Source organism: Myotis myotis, unplaced genomic scaffold (genome assembly GCF_014108235.1).
Source record: "Myotis myotis isolate mMyoMyo1 unplaced genomic scaffold, mMyoMyo1.p scaffold_m19_p_13, whole genome shotgun sequence".
In the NCBI taxonomy this organism is placed as follows: domain Eukaryota; kingdom Metazoa; phylum Chordata; class Mammalia; order Chiroptera; family Vespertilionidae; genus Myotis; species Myotis myotis.
In genome coordinates, this window is record NW_023416317.1 from 25384800 (window position 1) to 25401613 (window position 16814).

General features: G+C 41.9%; 1 protein-coding gene across 10 annotated transcripts in view; it reads right to left on the minus strand.

Annotated features, from left to right (window-relative positions):
- The window catches only part of CUNH3orf20 (chromosome unknown C3orf20 homolog), a 61746-nt gene that overhangs the window by 23824 nt on the left and 21108 nt on the right, over positions 1–16814 (minus strand). For 9 of the 10 annotated variants that reach the window (XR_004971532.1, XR_004971531.1, XM_036332301.1 and 6 more), the window contains 3 exons: positions 13375–13527; positions 12472–12592; positions 6011–6142 (listed from right to left, as the gene is read on the minus strand). Coding sequence is in view for 8 of the 10 variants with exons in the window: in XM_036332301.1 (XP_036188194.1) it covers positions 6011–6142; positions 12472–12592; positions 13375–13527 (406 nt within the window). In the remaining 2 variants the exon portion in view is untranslated. The remainder of the gene's footprint in view (positions 1–6010; positions 6143–12471; positions 12593–13374; positions 13528–16814) is intronic. The other variant, XM_036332303.1, reaches the window with a different exon arrangement.

The window sequence follows — 16814 nt, forward strand, 5'->3', positions numbered from 1 at the left end:
GGTAGTTGCTGGGGCAGCCCTGCAGTTCAACCACTCCCTCTGCCAGACCATCAAAATGGTACTGCAGAACGAGGCTCAGGTTTCAGTTCATTTTCTGCTGGGGGTCCCCGTCATTTTTTACCTTCTTTATCCTTAACTCGGTCAGCCCCTTAAAGGCAGGAACCATGCTTTCTACATCTCTCACTTAACACAGAGGAGGTGTGAAAGCGATTTCCTTCTGTGGAATTGAAGCCTCAGGTGGGGAGAGTGGGGTGGGCACAGGGCAGATTTTCTGAAGAACAATGAAGTCAGCCCACATGTCCTCCTTTCCCCTGCAGGCAGGACTTCTGTAAAGGATGCCCCAATTAATGGCAAAACCTCAACCATCCTTCCAACGGCTGGCTCCAGCTGCTGCTTCTGGGCTAATTTTATTTATTTATTTGTAATTTATACCCAGCTTGCTTCCAAAAAGGATTTGAGGTGGCACTCTGGGCTAATAAAGCATTTAAATTGAAGCATTGCCTCACTTCCAAAGTGCTGCCTGGATAGAAATATTTAGTGAGGAGCCAAGCACAGGGCCGTAAAAGAGGAAACCGTCACGCTCTTCCAGGGAGATGGGTGCCTGGGGAAGCCATCTGACAAGCTTCCCAGTGACAGGGACTTGGAAGGAGGCTGCCACCCTACCCCCCAGTCTCAGCTTTCCTAGACTGCCACAGATTTTGTTGATGAGTGATAACTAGTCCCAAACACACACACACACACACACACACACACACACACACACACACACACACACTCACTGGAGTTGAGTGGGTTATAAAGGTTCCAGGATGGCAGTGAGTGTGTGAAAGCTGGGTGGACCCTTACACATCATGATACAGATGGGGAAACTGAGGCCTTGCATTCCCAAGGCCATATGACTTCTTCCCAGCTGAGGCTCTTTGCCGGCCCCCACACTCAGTAAATTTTCTCAAGGGCTTCTTGCAGCTCTCATGGTCTAATAATCCAAAAGGAGGCAATTCTCTGAGTCTCAAGGATTTCATGTAAAATATTTTGAGATGATTAATCCTGGTAGTTGAGGTAATGTTTGTAAATCCTGTTACCTACAATAAATCTGATCTTTCTTCATTTGCTATTGTCTGCTTAGGGAGTTGTAATATATACTGCACCTCCCTGTGCTCTCAAACAGAAGGGATTATGACGTGGATGCTTTTTGGCAAGTCAATCTTCTTGGTTGACACCAATGACTGCTGTCTAGAATGCAGTACTGTTTTCACAAGCTGCTTTAATGTCTGTTTCTCTCTATGCTAAATGTCCCCAAGATGGTTAGTTGCCTTTTCAATAACTCTCCAGTCTCTACTGCACTGTCAACGCCTCTGGGAGCTTCCTTTAAAAACACTCCACCTCCCAGACCCCACACGGCCCAGTAGAAATATAATGCAAGCTACACGAGCAGTTTGAAATATCCTGTAGCCACATTAAAAACTTTCTTAAGCCCTGGCTGGTGTTTCCAAGTGGTTAGAGCATCGGCCCGTGCACTGAAGGTCTTGGGTTCAATTCCCAGTCAAGGGCAGGTACCTGAGATACAGGTCCTATTCCTGGTCACAGTCACGGTTTGTGCAGGAGACAACCAAGTGATGTGTCTCTCTAACATCGATGTTTCTCTCTCTTTCCCCTCTCTCCCTCCTTTCCACTCTCTCTAAAAAAAAAAAAAAAAAATCAATGGGAAAAATATCCTCAGGTGAGGATTAAAAGAAAAACATTCTTAAAAGGTAGAATCAATTTTAGTAACATTTATCTACCCCACTACCCACTATATAAAAATTATGATTATTTATGGAACCAAAATAAATAATAAAAATTTTACATTGTCTTTTCACACTGTCTTGGTAATGCAGCATGTATTTTCACTTATGGTCTCTCTCCATTAGGACTTGTCACATTGCAAGTGCTCAATAGCCATTTGCAACTTGTGGTTACCATACTGGATATCACAGCTTTGGATTTCTAGTTCTAGCATGCTAAGGTTGCATTTAGGTAAAAAAATAAAAAATAAAAAAAAAATCAGTGTTGAATTACTAAGGGTCTTTTGTAGGCCTGATTGGTGGGCATGTTTAGCTCATGGACTTAGAGTGATTTCTCTTGGCTGTTCATGGGGGTCTTTAGCTCCTTATGTACTGGTTCTCAGCTGTGTTCCAAACTTCAGAGATCATCAGACAAGAGGTTGCCAGGCAAATAAAGCATTACTGCAATTTTATGGGAAAGAATAATTTTCTGATATCTATTGCCTTTGATAAACTCACATTTTTTACACAGTCTAAAAAGGTTATCAAGAAACACAGATATGTGACTTCATACATAGTCACTTAACAATGATTTTTATTTATTTTTACATTTTTATTGAATTTATTGGGGTGACATTGGTTAATAAAATTATGTAGGCTTCAAGTGTACAATCCTATAATACATCATCTGTATTGTGTGTTCACCATCCAAAGTCAAGTCTCTTTTTGTCACCATTTATCCTCCCTTTATTCTCATCTACCTCCCCGCAACCCCCTTTCCCTCTGGTAATCACCACATTGTTGTATATGTCTATGAGTTGAATTGTTCTTTTTTTTTTGCTTAATCCCTTCACCTCTTTCACCCAGCCCCCAATCCCTTCCCCTCTGATAACTGTATGTTTTCTGTCTATGAGTCTGTTTCTATGTTGTTTATTTTGTTCATTAGATTCCACATGTAAGTGAAATCATATGGTATTTGTCTTTTTCTGACTGGCTTATTTCACTTAGCATAATATTCTCCAAGTCCATCCATGCTATCGCAAAAGGTAAGATTTCCTTCTTTTTACGGTTGAGTAGTATTCCATTGTATAAATGTACCACAGAGCTTTTACCCATTCATCTACTGATGGGTACTTGGGCTGCTTCCAGATCTTGGCTATTATAAATAATGCTGCAATGAACATAGGAGTGATATTCTTTCAAATTAGTGTTTCTGGTTTCTTCAGATATATTCCCAGAAGTGGAATCACTGGGTCATAAGGCAGTTCCATTTTTAATTTTTTCAGGAGACCCCATACTGTTTTCCACAGTGGCTGCACCAATCTGCATTCCCACCAACAGTGCACAAGGGTTCCCTTTTCTCCACATCCTCACCAACACTTGTTGTTTGTTGATGTATTGATAGTCATTCTGATAGGTATGAGGTGGTTTTAATTTGCATTTCTCTGATGATTACTGATGTTGAGCATCTTTACATATGTCTATTGACCATCTGTATATCCTCTTTGGAGAAGTGTCTATTCAGATTCTTTGTCCATTCTTTAGTTGGATTTTTTGTTGTTGAATTGTTTAAGTTCTTTATAAATTTTGGATATTAACCCCTTATCAGATGTATCACTGGAGAGACTATGTTCTCCGATTCAGTGGGTTGTTTTCTCATTTTGTTGGTGGTTTCTTTTGCTGTGCAAAAACTTTTTAGTTTGATGGAGTCCCACTTATTTATTTTTATTTTGTTTCCCTTGCTTGAGGAGATAGATCAAAAAAAATATTGCAACGAGAAATGTTTGAGATTTTACTGCTTATGTTTTCTTCTAGGATTTTTATGGTTTCAAGTCTTACATTTAAGTCTTTAATTGATTTTGAGTTTATTCTTGTGCGTGGCATAAGTTGATCTAGTTTCTTTCTTTTCTTTTCTTTTTTTTTTTTTTTGCATGTACCTGTTCAATTTTCCCAACATCATTTATTGAATAGACTATCCTTACCCTGTTGTATGCTCTTGCCTCTTTTGTCATATATTAATTGACCATCAAGTGTGGGTTTATTTCTGGGCTCTCTATTCTGTTCCATTGATCTATATGTCTGTCTTTATGCCAGTACCATGTTGCTTTGATTACTATGGCCTTGTAGTATAGATTGATATCAGCTAAGGTGATTGATTCCTCAAACTTTGTTCTTCTTTTTCAAGATTGCTGTTGCTATTCGGGGTCTTTTGTGATTTCATATAAATTTTTGAAATATTTTTTCTAGTTCTGTGAAGTACAACAACAATGACTTTTAGAGTGCTATCATACTAGCATGGAACCAAATTAATAGGATCAACTCATCAACAAGCATGATTGTTCATCTCTGCCCAGATGAACTCAAAATCAATTTTGCTCTTTGAAGTAACTGAGTTTCCTGAGTGCTCCTATGAGACCCCTTTAATGAACCCTGACAGTTACCGCAGAGCCCCTCTCTGATGCCCTGCACCCATCAAGCTGGAATACGACTGGTGCTATGATTTTGCCCTTCCATTAGACTGAAAGTATTTCAGAGACTAGAGGGAGTGAGACTTCTTTCATTTCTACATTCCCAGCAGCCAACTTGGCACACTGCAGCTACTAATAAATGTTTATTGAATTAGTTAATAAATTAATGAAGATGAAATGCTGCGGAAATAAAAATGCATGGAAAATAACAGGTGCAACACTTTCCTCCAGGAGAAACACGGGTGTTCTCTGTACACATAACATGGGTCCCTACCACATGCCTGTCTCCTGTGTTTCCATGTAAAATGAGGATGTTGGGCTGGCTGCTCCTTATGGGCTCCATCAGCTCTGAGAGTCTACGAGCCTGTAGCATATGGCAGCAAGTGCCCCCACTGAGCAAGAGCCTTGCTCAGTGTGACCATATAATTGATCATCCAAACTAGGATACTTCTGAGAGTGAAAGAGTATGACAGATGTAAACAGGGACTGGGCAAACTGGGAGGTGTGGTCCTCCTGCTCCTACTTCATGGGCCTTCCTGAGTGATCTAATCCCAGCAAATTGCCCTGTGTGTAGTGCCAGTGGCCTGCTCCACTGATGAGCCTGGGTCACCCCAGTCTCATGGCGTATGTCAACTGCTCTCTTCTAGCTTATAAATTCCTCAGGAATCAGGGATATGTCCCCTTCGTCCCTTTCATCTTTCTCCACAATGTTGACTCATGACCAGGCACACAGTAGTAACAGTAATATATATATACATATATACCCAGTGAATGGGAGAATTGGGCTTCGAGTCTACACTGTTTTCTCACCCATCCAACAAATATTTCGTACGTGCTTAATTTGAAGCAGTCCTTGTGCTGGGCCATGAAGCAATAGGCATCAGTAAAAATCACAAGGAATTCCCAATTTGATAGAGAAGATTGGCTTGTATAAGAAGGAGTACTAGAATGGAGGTGAGTCATGTCTGGGAGGGCCGAGGAGGAGAGGTGGACTCTACCTGAGATGAATAAGGGGGTGACAGAGTTGGCAGTTATTCTGTCCAGCATGATCTCTTCCTCTTCTGATAACAGCACCATGATTTTCCTTTAGGAAAACACTCCTGCATCATCCTTTGTCCAGGTGTTACCTGGGGCTGATTGCACCCTATGGCTCCCAGGATGGACACGACACTTGAGCCTGGTCAGTGAGAGCAGCATACACTCTTGGCCACAGGGAACATTTCAGGCGTGGGCATCCAGCAGAGCCAATGATGTTGGTATTGGCACTTCTACTGGAGCACTTGAGAAATACAAGTCCCTGTTCTCCTGGGGAGACTAAAGCTGACAGAATAATGAACACAGAGATGCTCATGACTATCTTGTCACCATAAGGAGAGAAACTCCCTAAAAAAACAGAGCCAAGAGGTGGGAAGATCTGATGGAATCAGTTGAGGGCCAGGATCCAGCCATGCCTGAAGCTGCCTATTGACAGACTTCAGTTTACTGAGCCAATATAGTCTCTTTTCATGCTTAAGCCAGTCTGCATTGCATTCTGTCACACTAAAAGAACTCCTAACTGACCCAAGTTTCACAGACAAGGTATTAAAGACAGTCAGTGAATGATGAGTAGGAATCCATTAGGCAGAGAAAGAGGGAGGGCCTTGCATGGGATACAGGTGTGTGTGACGAGTAGGAATCCATTAGGCAGGAAGGAGGCACAATGACATTGAGATGTAGAGTGGCAAGACACGCTGAGATGCCCTGGGGTCAAACCTGGGTGTCTGGTCTGCTTCGCCTTACCTTTTTATCGTGCCCTACCCCGTGAGTACAGTTATTGGCCGATATAGTAAGTGTTACTGTCTCATTCATGGAGGTAAAGGTAACTAGAATGGAGTCCTGCCCCAGCACTGTCAGCTTCATTTGCTCATTCATCTGTAGATGAAAAAAAAAACACACACAAAAAACAGTATTCAGCGGGCCTGTGCTTCTATTGTTCACCCACCCTGATCCACCACAAAGCTCAAAACCTCTCTTAGCTTGGTACTGAGGGAACTGTAAAATCTTTCTGGTTCTTATGTTGGAATATAGCTTTCATGGAAAAGAGAGAATTCCAGTCTCTCTTTGGGGTACTGGCAAAAAAAAATAAAAAAAAAATAATGATGCCTTCTTACCCCTGTCCCTTCCCTTTTCAACCTAAGCTTGGAACCAACTGTGAGAGAGACACAGGCATCAGCAGGCAAGTCAGCTATGGTTCTGGTAGAACTATGTGGGGATACAGCTTGGGTCATAAGCCAACACTATCCCTGAATCAGATGCTGTGTCCACTCAGGCACCAGGTCTAATGATGAGTCTTGCTCTACAGCACAGAGCTGCCTTGGGAAGTTGACTATATGGCAGGGAGCATCAGAACATACCCCTCCGCAGGTGGGTGGGCAGACAGCAAAAGGGAACCCAACAGGGGCTGAGCCAGACATGCTCAGTCCCCCTCCTCCACAGTCACCAAATATGTCACCACTCTTCCCCTGAAAAAAAAGCCAAAGGAACTACTCCTTTTCACCACTTGCAAAAGGGTGGGATTTCCTATGTAGCAGTTTCAGGGAAGGTGAGCTGCCCTTATAGCAACACACTCCATACTAAGAACTCTATGAGTTAGGGATAAGTTTCAGTTTTTCCTCCTGTTAGCAAGCCATTGAGCCTCTCTGAAGTGCAAATCTTCAATATGAAATAGTTGAAACCCTAGTATTGGATTCAAATGAGATAAAGATTTTGGAAGTGGTTTCATGAGCCACAAAGGCCCATACTGAACATGAGCAGGCATAGTCAGGATTGGCAGAGCAACTCACATGTAAGGCCCCTGGATGGTTCATGTATGCAGTTATTTATGCACAGTGTTCCTACCAAAGGCCTAGGAGTCTAAAGCCTTAGGCAGCTGCATGATGATTCTCCCTTCAATGTTCAACGTCCCTGACCTATTACCGCTCCCCCTCGCCCTCAGGACTCCTCTGAACTAAGAAAACACTCTCCATTTCACTCCTTCCATTTCCTTCTATTATTTCACTTGCTAGCTCAAAGGCCCACATTTAACTTCTTCACCAACGAGTCCCTTCCTCACTCTGAAGTCTGGATACTAATCCCCTCCAGCAACCTGAGAACATTTGATCCATGGCTGTCTTCTTATCAAGTCTTTTGATATCATCAAGCTTGTTGATCACACTCACACTTAAGAAAAAAATCTATCCTCTCCAATTCTCCTTCTAGAGAGATGTAGAATAGAGCTGTGGGTAAGAGCTCAAGCACTGCAGTTGGTTAAGGTTCAAATCCTAGTATTGTTACTTACAAGTTGGGCAATTTTAGGCAAGTTACTTCCCTTCTCTGAGCCTGGGGACAATAATAGAATCTGCCTCCTACAGCACTGAGCAGATTTCATGAGATAAAACATGCAAAGGCTTAGCTGTTTTTATTACCCCTGCTCCCTGGATGGTTTCTCTTCCTCTCCCCAAATGCCACCAATATAAACTCAGTTACTGCTCAGCTGCTCAGGAGTTCATGAGCCAGCCCAATTATATGTATAAAATCTCCATCATCCCCAGTCTCTCACCCTAGGATAGATGACAGTTGAATCCAATCAAAATATCTTAGAACGTATTGATCTTTGACCCTCTCAGAAACTTCTCTATATCCACCCAGAAGATACACGCTCTACTGTGGAAACATCTATAATTCCCTTCTTCTCTCATTTATCCTTTATAGCCCATGCCTGAATACTGAATTCTTTTTTATTGAACTAGCTCTTTTAAAAAAAATATTGGGACTACCCTTAGTCATGCCAGGTCTTTCTATCAGCCTATCCATTGATCTTTCTCTCTCCAGCTGACCTTCCATACAAATGCTAGACTGAACATACCAGCCTTCAACTTAAAAACCAGCTAGTTGGTTCTATTTCCAGTATAGCTGAGTCAGCTCCTAAGAGGCTTGGAAAACAAAACAAACAAACAAACAAAAAAAAACACCAAGAAAACTACTACAAGTTATAAAACCACCCAAAGCTATGAAGAGTTTAAAAAGAGCAGGGCCAATAAATGAATAAATAAATAATAATAATAATAAAATAGCAGGGCCCTAGCTAGTTTGTCTCAGTGGATAGAGCGTCAGCCTGCGAACTGAAGGGTCCCAGGTTCAATTCCGGTCAAGGGCACATGCCCAGGTTGCAGGCTCGATCCCCAGTAGGGGGCATGCAGGAGGCAGCCAATTAATGATTCTCTCATCATTGATATTTCTCTCTCTCTTTCTCCCTTCCTCTCTGAAATCAATAAAAATATATTTTAAACATAAAATACAAAGAAAAAGAACAGGGAGACTTTGAAGAGTCAAAATTTAAAGGAAAGGACCAGCATGGGATGATTTTCTGTTTTACAGCTTTAGCCTAAAGACAGGCTACAGTCATGGCCCAAACTCCACCATTTTTCTGGTTCAAAGAATCAAAGAGCAGAACCTGGGGCAACTACTGTAAGGAAAGATTTCCAAAAGGGACAGAGGGAGAGAAATAGAGCCCTGAATTCTATACATAAATTGTCCACATCTCTGGGTGATCCCTGAACTACGCATGAGCAAGGCAGACTCAAGATAATTTATAGCTAGGGAAACAAAAAAAACTGAACTGAGATTTGAGCTGCTGCCCACTGTAGGTGAGACAGTTTGTGGTATGAGTCTAACCAAATTCCTTGACTGTTAAAACAAAAACATCAACACTCTTCAGAGAAATACATCAGAATCCAGAGACTCCACAACATAACATTCATAATGTCAACAATCTAAAATTACTCAGCATGTGAAGAACCAGTGAAGTGTGAGCCATTCTCAAGGAAAAAGATAATCAATGGAGGCCAACCCTATCTGATATGACCAAGATGTTGAGTTATCAGACAAAGACTTTAAAGCGGCCAATTTAACTATAGTTGATGAGATAAAGGAAAATATACTTATAATGAATGGAAAACATCAGAAATAGAATATACAGAAAAGAACTATATGGAAATTCTAGCAGTGAAAACACTGAAATTTTAAATTTCATTGGTCCTGCCATATGGCTCAGTTGGTTGGAACACTGTTCCATGCACTGGAAAGTCGCAAGTTTAATTCTCAGTCAGGGCACATACCTAGATTGCAGGTTCAGTCCCTGGCTGGGGCATGAACGGGAGACAACCGACTGAAGATTCTCTCTCACATTGATGTTTCTTCTCTCTCCTTTCTTCCCTCTCTAAAAAAGAATAGTAATAGGGTTAGCAGAATAGCAGAACAGAGATGACAGGATAAAGTTAGTGAATTTAGAGATAGAAAAGGAGAGACTGGAGTATAATTCTTTCTAATGCAATAAGATTTCCTGAATATGATGAAAGACATTAATTTACAGACTCAAGAAGCTCAGTAAATCCCAAACAGAATAAATATTAAGACAACAACACCTAGAAATATTAAGACAACATATCCAAACTTAGAAACAAAGAAAAGGTGAAATCTTGAAAGAAACTAGAGAAAATGAACAATGATTTGAATAATTACAGACTTCTGATCGTAAAATATGGAGATCAGACACAGTAGAACAACATATTTAAATGCTAAAACAAAACAAAACAAAATGTCAACCCAGAATCCTAAATCTGGCAAAAATACCCTTTAATAAAGACATTATTTTCCCAGGCCCGGTGCATGGGAGTCGTGCCGGCCTGCAGGGATTGGCCCGCTGTGGGAGCGCCACTCATCCTGGGCAGCTCATCCCCGTCAGCCAAGTGGCACTCCCACTGTGGGAGCCCACTGACCATCAAGGGGCAGCTCCTGCGTTGAGCGTCTGCCCCCTGGTGGTCAGTGCGCAACATAGTGACTGGCCGACCAGTCGTTCTGGTTGTTCTGCCATTTGGTCACTGGGCTATTATTATATAGGATGAAAGAAAACAGAATGTGCTGCTTGCAGATCTATACTTCAAGAAATGCTAAAGGAAGCTCTTTGGGTTGGAAAGAAATGATACCAGAAAGAAACTTGGATTTTTCAGGGAGGAATGAGGAACACTGGAAATGCTATACTGGGTAAAAACAAATGGCCACTGCAGCCTTCAAGAAAGCATGCATGCTCTTCAGCCTGACATCCAATACCTCTCCTTCACACCTCAACAAATACACCTCTTAGCCCCATTTCTTTCACAAGAGACACTTGTGAACTTTTAACAATACCACACTGAGTCCCAACTTTGACCTTTACAAATGCTACTCCCTCTACCCCAAATCCTCTCCCTTCCTTCTTCTATCTATGTAAATCATATGCATACACACTCATGTTACAACTCAAGGAACACTTTGTCTTCCAGGCTGCTCCTGACTGCTCCAGGCCTTGTGTATTTCTGTATGCAGTCCCAAGGAACAGAACAATAAACTGAAATACATTGCTAAAACATTTTGGTGATGTCAAAGCACCTTCCCTTCCATTCTTTCATTCAGTTCTTACAAAAGCAGTTTGAGGCAGGAGAGCAGGTCTGATGACCCACCTTGTATAGGTGAGACAACCAAGCTCAGAGAAACTAAGTGGTTTTCACACAGCTGTACAGCCAGAGCTTAGAAAAACTGGTACTAGTACTTGGCTCTCAGACTCTCATCCCAGTTCTCTGTCCACTTGGCCACACTGATATACCTCATATAGTGTCTGCCGGTAACCAATTTATAATCATCTTGCATTATAAACTTATCATACAGCTACAAAAAGTTAAATTTTAAGACACCAGCTCAATACACCCCTAGATTGAAAATCTTGAACCTGGCCAAGTATCAGAAATATTCATGAAAACTTCAAATTCCAGAACTTATAACAAACAAACTGAATCAGAATCTCTCTGGAAATATGCATTTTTTAAAGTTCCATAGGTGATTCTGATACACAACCAGAGCTGAGAACCTCTTCACTCATGACTAATCATCAAATGACTAATCCAAACGGTGGGGCGATGTGAGGAGAAATGGGTGTGGGGTGGGATGCCACAAAGAAGGGTAAGTCTGAGTAGAGGGATGAAGGAGGAACATTTTGGGTTGGTAGAGAAAAGGGGGGGTACATTTAGGGCTGGTGTTGGGAAGGGGGGGTCAGAAGATTGATATGTGTTCAGGAGATGGACTGTTTCTGAGCAGAGGTTCACTGATCTAAAGGAATCAGGATATAAGGATGAGAATGCAATGGCCAATGTAGAGGATAAATAGGAAGGGCAGGAGACAGGAGATTAGGGATAGGATGCCTGAACCCTACCATGCACTCCAAGAGTGTTTCTGTCCATAATCCTTACCTTAGGGCTCTTACTCTCAGGCCACTTTGAGTGGATTCTATGTTCTGTGATCTTTCTCTGACTCCCAACCCTATGAGCTTGTCCCTCTCTCACAGCCCTTATTCATCTCTACTCTGTGTTCTTATTAACCCCCATCCAGAGCTTTGACTTCCTCAATGGATGCTGCTGATCTTTACATCCCCTAGATTGGTTACTCTCACCCAGGGGAAATTTTGTCCTCTAGGGGACATTTGGCAATGTCTGGTGATATATTTTGGTTGTTACAATTAGAGGAGGGTATATTACTGGCATCATGCTAAATATCCTACAGTTATAATTCAAGGAACATTGTAACAAAGAATTATCCCTGCCCAAATGTCAGTGTGCTAAGGATGAAAAACGCAGGCTTAGATAATTGCTTTACTAACACTTAAACTTAAGTTACTATTTAATATGAGTAATTCAACATTGAATAATAAATTAATAAATCTGATTAATCCAGTGAAGGAAAAAAGGATTTGGATCTGTCAGCCACCTTTGACTCCCAGATTTTTAAATTTCATAGGTAGTAAAGTCATAAAAACAAAAAACTGGAGAGATCAACATATAATTGCTAACTTTTCTTATTGCCATGTATAAGCATAAAAATAAAACTACCAACTACTATAAGGATTACTTCCTAAAATAAAGGACATTTAAACTATCAAAATGTAATATAATAAAAATAACACAGGAAGATATTACCAAGAAAGGTCAGTACAGCAGCAAACAGTTGCTGTATGCTAGTGAAAAGTTCACTTTAGCCAGCCCTAGACCACTGCTCACCAACTTGGGAACCTCGGAATGAGACTACACGCTTCTGGAGAGCAGGGCTCTTGTCTTACAGGTAGTCCTCTAACGCTTTATGCTGAGCAGCCCAGGGAAGGCTGCCAAGGCTGCCCTACCTGTGCTGCGAACCCCTACCTTATATTCCAAGGAGAGCAAAGTCTCTGTCTTAGAAGCCCAGCTCCACTTGTGGACTGCATAGCCGTTGTAGTCGTTGGTGGTCCCGCCTTCCTCATCCAAGACCAACACGTATGGGCAGCTAGGAGAGACACATAAGTGAGGAGCTGCCACCAGGCCCCTGAAGGAAGCCCTCATTACTACTGGCAATAGGCAGGCAGGGTTCTGAGATTCTGCCCCAGCTGGAGAAAGCATGGTTTCCTGCAGCAGCCTCACTTCTCTTGCCTAATATGGTGTGAGGTCCCTTCAGTCCTGTTGCTCCTACTGGGAGAATTGTTGGGAAGGGCAGGTCTGAGGGAGATGATGGAGGCTCCAGGCCAAACCCAGAGGGACAGAAATGGAATGTGTACCCTGTGGCTTAGGATCCTGAGTATACGAGATCTTAGTTATCAAAATGGGAACATCTATAACATGAAAGTAAGTCATTTTTTTCAAGAACCATTCCTTATGAAAGGCCAAGCAAAACACAACTATTGGCTAGCAAAAATATGTGCTTCTTTTAAAACACCCCACAGAAGTGGTGCCTGTGGCTTCTACTTCACTCTCTCTTGGTTTAAACACTTCTCTCCACTAAAGAATTGTTCCATTAATCTAGCCAAAAATCAAGATCTTAATGCTGTGGGGATACAAGTGAAGTAGGTCTTGGAGAGCTGCCATTCTCATCAGCTATGATAATACTGATGTAGCAAGTGAGGGCCTCAAAGTACCTATGTTTCTGTAGGCATTGCCTTGTGGCCTTAACTTCTGAACACTGCCTGACCTCTCCTTTCCCCAAGGACTCTTACTTGCCCTCTCTGTCCTGCGGCCCCCTTTGTCACCCTCAGAGATACTTCCATGGGGCCATAATTCCTTCAACCCACTCACCAGGACTTTAGGTTGTAGTGAACGCAGCCCTGGCCTTCAGCATTGAACAGGGCCAGGAAGGAGAAGCTGGGTGTGTCATTAAAGAGTAAGGTGATGGTTCTCCCTCCGCAGCACGTGGGGATCTGACACATGGCAATGTTTCCGGAGGGATAGCTGGCAGAAATGGTTAAGTAGAACTAACAAAAAACTCTCCAGGTTCTATTCTCAGATGCCCCATGGAAAGCAAGTCTACAAATCTGTTGTCTAAATGGTACATCATTCCTAGTTTTTAAAGACCCTCCCTGAACTTTGCATAACAACTCATTGACTGTGGACCTGACCATGCCTCTGGTGCTTTCCTGTATCTTCTTTATAGTCCACACAACCACCCTATGGTATATATTATCATCTCCATCTCACAGATGAATAGGCTTTCCCTGCATTTGAGGGGGTCCATGGGATGTGGGACTTTCACTGCTAAAATCAGGGAAGTCCTTGGCAAACCAGGATGAGTTGATTACCATACAGATGAGAAATTCAAGGTGCAAAGAAATGGTCTGCCTCGCATCACACCACAAGGAAGTGGCAGAGCCAGTATACTGAGGCCAGCAATATCTCTAATCTCTCAGGCTGCCTCCCCTTCTGACCAATCCAGGAGAGCAGCCAACGTCTAGCTGCTCATTTCCTACCAAGAGGCCCCCAGAAACCTTGGTCCCAAATAAGAGGGGTATAGTGAGGGCAGCTACTATCCTGTTTGCAGGGATTTCAGAAGTACCCCATATGGAAAAATTTCAGTGGTTGGTACTAGAATCCACCCTCTTAATCCTTTTACACAAACTCATAAATAATCAACAGAAATTCTAAAAGTAAACAAATAGAAATTTTGAGGCTGAATAGTATAATAAATAAAATGAAAAAATTCACTGGATGGGTTTCTCAGTAGATTGCCACAGTAGAGGAAAAAAAATCAGTGAACTTGAAGAGAGATAAATTGAAATTATCCAGCCTGAGACATGGGAAAATAAAAAAAGAATGAAGAAAAATTAACAGAAATCGGGAGACCTGTGGGAGACTATCAAATTGAGCAACACATACATAATACGAGCCCCAGTAGAGGAGAGAGAGAAGGGGGCAGAAAGAATATTTGAATAAATAATGAATAAAAACTCTCCAAATTTTATGAAAGACACCAATCTACACAATAAAGAGACTCAACAAATTCCAAGTAGGATAAATTTAAAAATAGCCACACTGAGACACATTAGTATCAAACTGCCAATAGACATAGACAGAGAGAATCCTGAAAGCAGCAAGAGAAAAGATACTCGTCATGTACAAGGGATCTTCGATAAGATTAATGGCCAATTTATCATTAGAACCCTTGGAGGCCAAAAGGCAATAGAATGGAATATTTATAGAGCTGAAAGGAAAAAAAAAATCTGTCAACCAAGAATTCTGTATCAAGCAAAACTATCCTTCAAAAAAATGAAGGAGAAATTAAGACTTTCCAAATAAACAAAGGGTGAGGAAATTCACCACTACAAAAAATGTTAAATGGAGTCCTTCAGGCTGAGATGAAAGTACACTTGGCAGTAACTCAAAGACATGCAAAGAAAAAGAGGACATCAGTAAAGTAACTCTATAAGTAAATATAAAAGCCAGTATTATAGTATTTTTTTGTTTATAATTCCTTTCTTTCCTATGTGATTTGAAAAAGCAAATGCATAAAATAATTGTAAATCTATGTTAATGGCATACTTCAACTGAACTTCGCACATCAAATAAACTTCGGGCATTTAAACTGAGCAGGGCCAATTGAACTGAATGAGTCAATTGAGAAAAAAAATCCACCTATCAGTGGACCAGCACAGTTAAAACCTGCCATGCTCAAGGGTCAACTGTATAATGTGGAAGAACGTCAAAAACATTATGCTAAGTGAAAGCAGCCAGATATAAAAGGGCACATGCTGCATGATTTTACTTATAAGAAATATTTGGAGTAGGCAAATACATAGAAGTGAAAAGCAAATTAGCAGTGATCAGGAAGGGTAGAGGAAGGAAAATGGGAGTGACTATTTAAAAGGTATGGGGCTTCCTTTTGGGGTGATGAAAGTCTGGAAATAAATAGTGGTAATGGTTGTATAATATTGTGAATGCACTTGATACCATTGGTTAAAATGGTACATTTTATGTTATGAGCAGTTTATCATATTAAAAAATGCTTACCTCACACTATGGTTCTGAGTGATCAACACATCTCTAAAGGAATAGTGCTGGGCACAGTACTGAACACAGAGTGACCAAGTTTTATATCTTTACTAGAGGCATATTGCACAAAACTCGTGCACAAGGGAGGGGGGACCCTCAGCCGGGCCTGCACCCTCTCACAGCCCAGGACCCCTTGAGGGATGTCTGCCTGCCGATCCCTAGGATCGGCCCTAAGCCGGCAGGCAGGCATCCCTCTCATAATCCAGGAACCCTCGCTCCTTACTGCCTGCCTACTTGCTCTTTACCACTTGGCTCGCTGCTCCTTAGCAGCAGGCTCCTTACCGCTCGGCTCACTGATCCTTAGTGCTGCTGCGGAGGCAGGAGAGGCTCCTGCCACCACCCTTGTGCCGTGAGCTGGGCTTCTGGCTGAGTGGTGTTCCCCCTGCGGGAGTGCACTGACCACCAGGGAGCAGCTCCTGTGTTGAGCATCTGCCCTTGGTGGTCAGTGCGCATCATAGCGACCAGTCGTTCTGCTGTAACTGTCACTTAGGCCTTTATTATATAGATATCAATGTGATGAGTTTATATCTTCATATGAAAAAGGACTTTGAGGGAAGTTCGGAGGGAACTCAACGACTAAGGCAGCGGTTCTCAACCTGTGGGTCACGACCCCTTTGGTGGTCGAACGACCCTTTCACAGGGGTCGCCTAAGACCATCCTGCATATCAGATATTTACATTACGATTCATAACAGTAGCAATATTACAGTTATGAAGTAGCAACGAAAATAATTTTATGGTTGGGTCACAACATGAGGAGCTGTATTTAAAGGGCCAGAAGGTTGAGAACCACTGGACTAAGGGAAGAGATTCAGGGAAATGCTGACAACCCAAATGAAATGCATATTGGGATGGTTCTGGGGTCTGCCCATCAGGAGCTTTTTGGCATTTCAAGGGCAGAAATATTATTTCTACCTGAGAGCTTTTCCCAGTATCTCTGTAAAAATAGAATCAATTGCTGAACCTACTGTTCTGTGAAGCCATGAGAAGAGAGAAGTGTTTTCCAAACATTTTCTTTACTCAAGAGGGATCCAATAGCTGCATCGTGTGTTTTAACCATTTGAACACAATAACAGAATTTCTCCTTCAAGATCACTGGGTCTAACTTCCTCATCTTATAATGGAGGGAAGTGAGGCCCAGAGAGATAAAGTGACTTGTGCACAGTCACCAAGAAGAACTAAGCCCCAAACCCA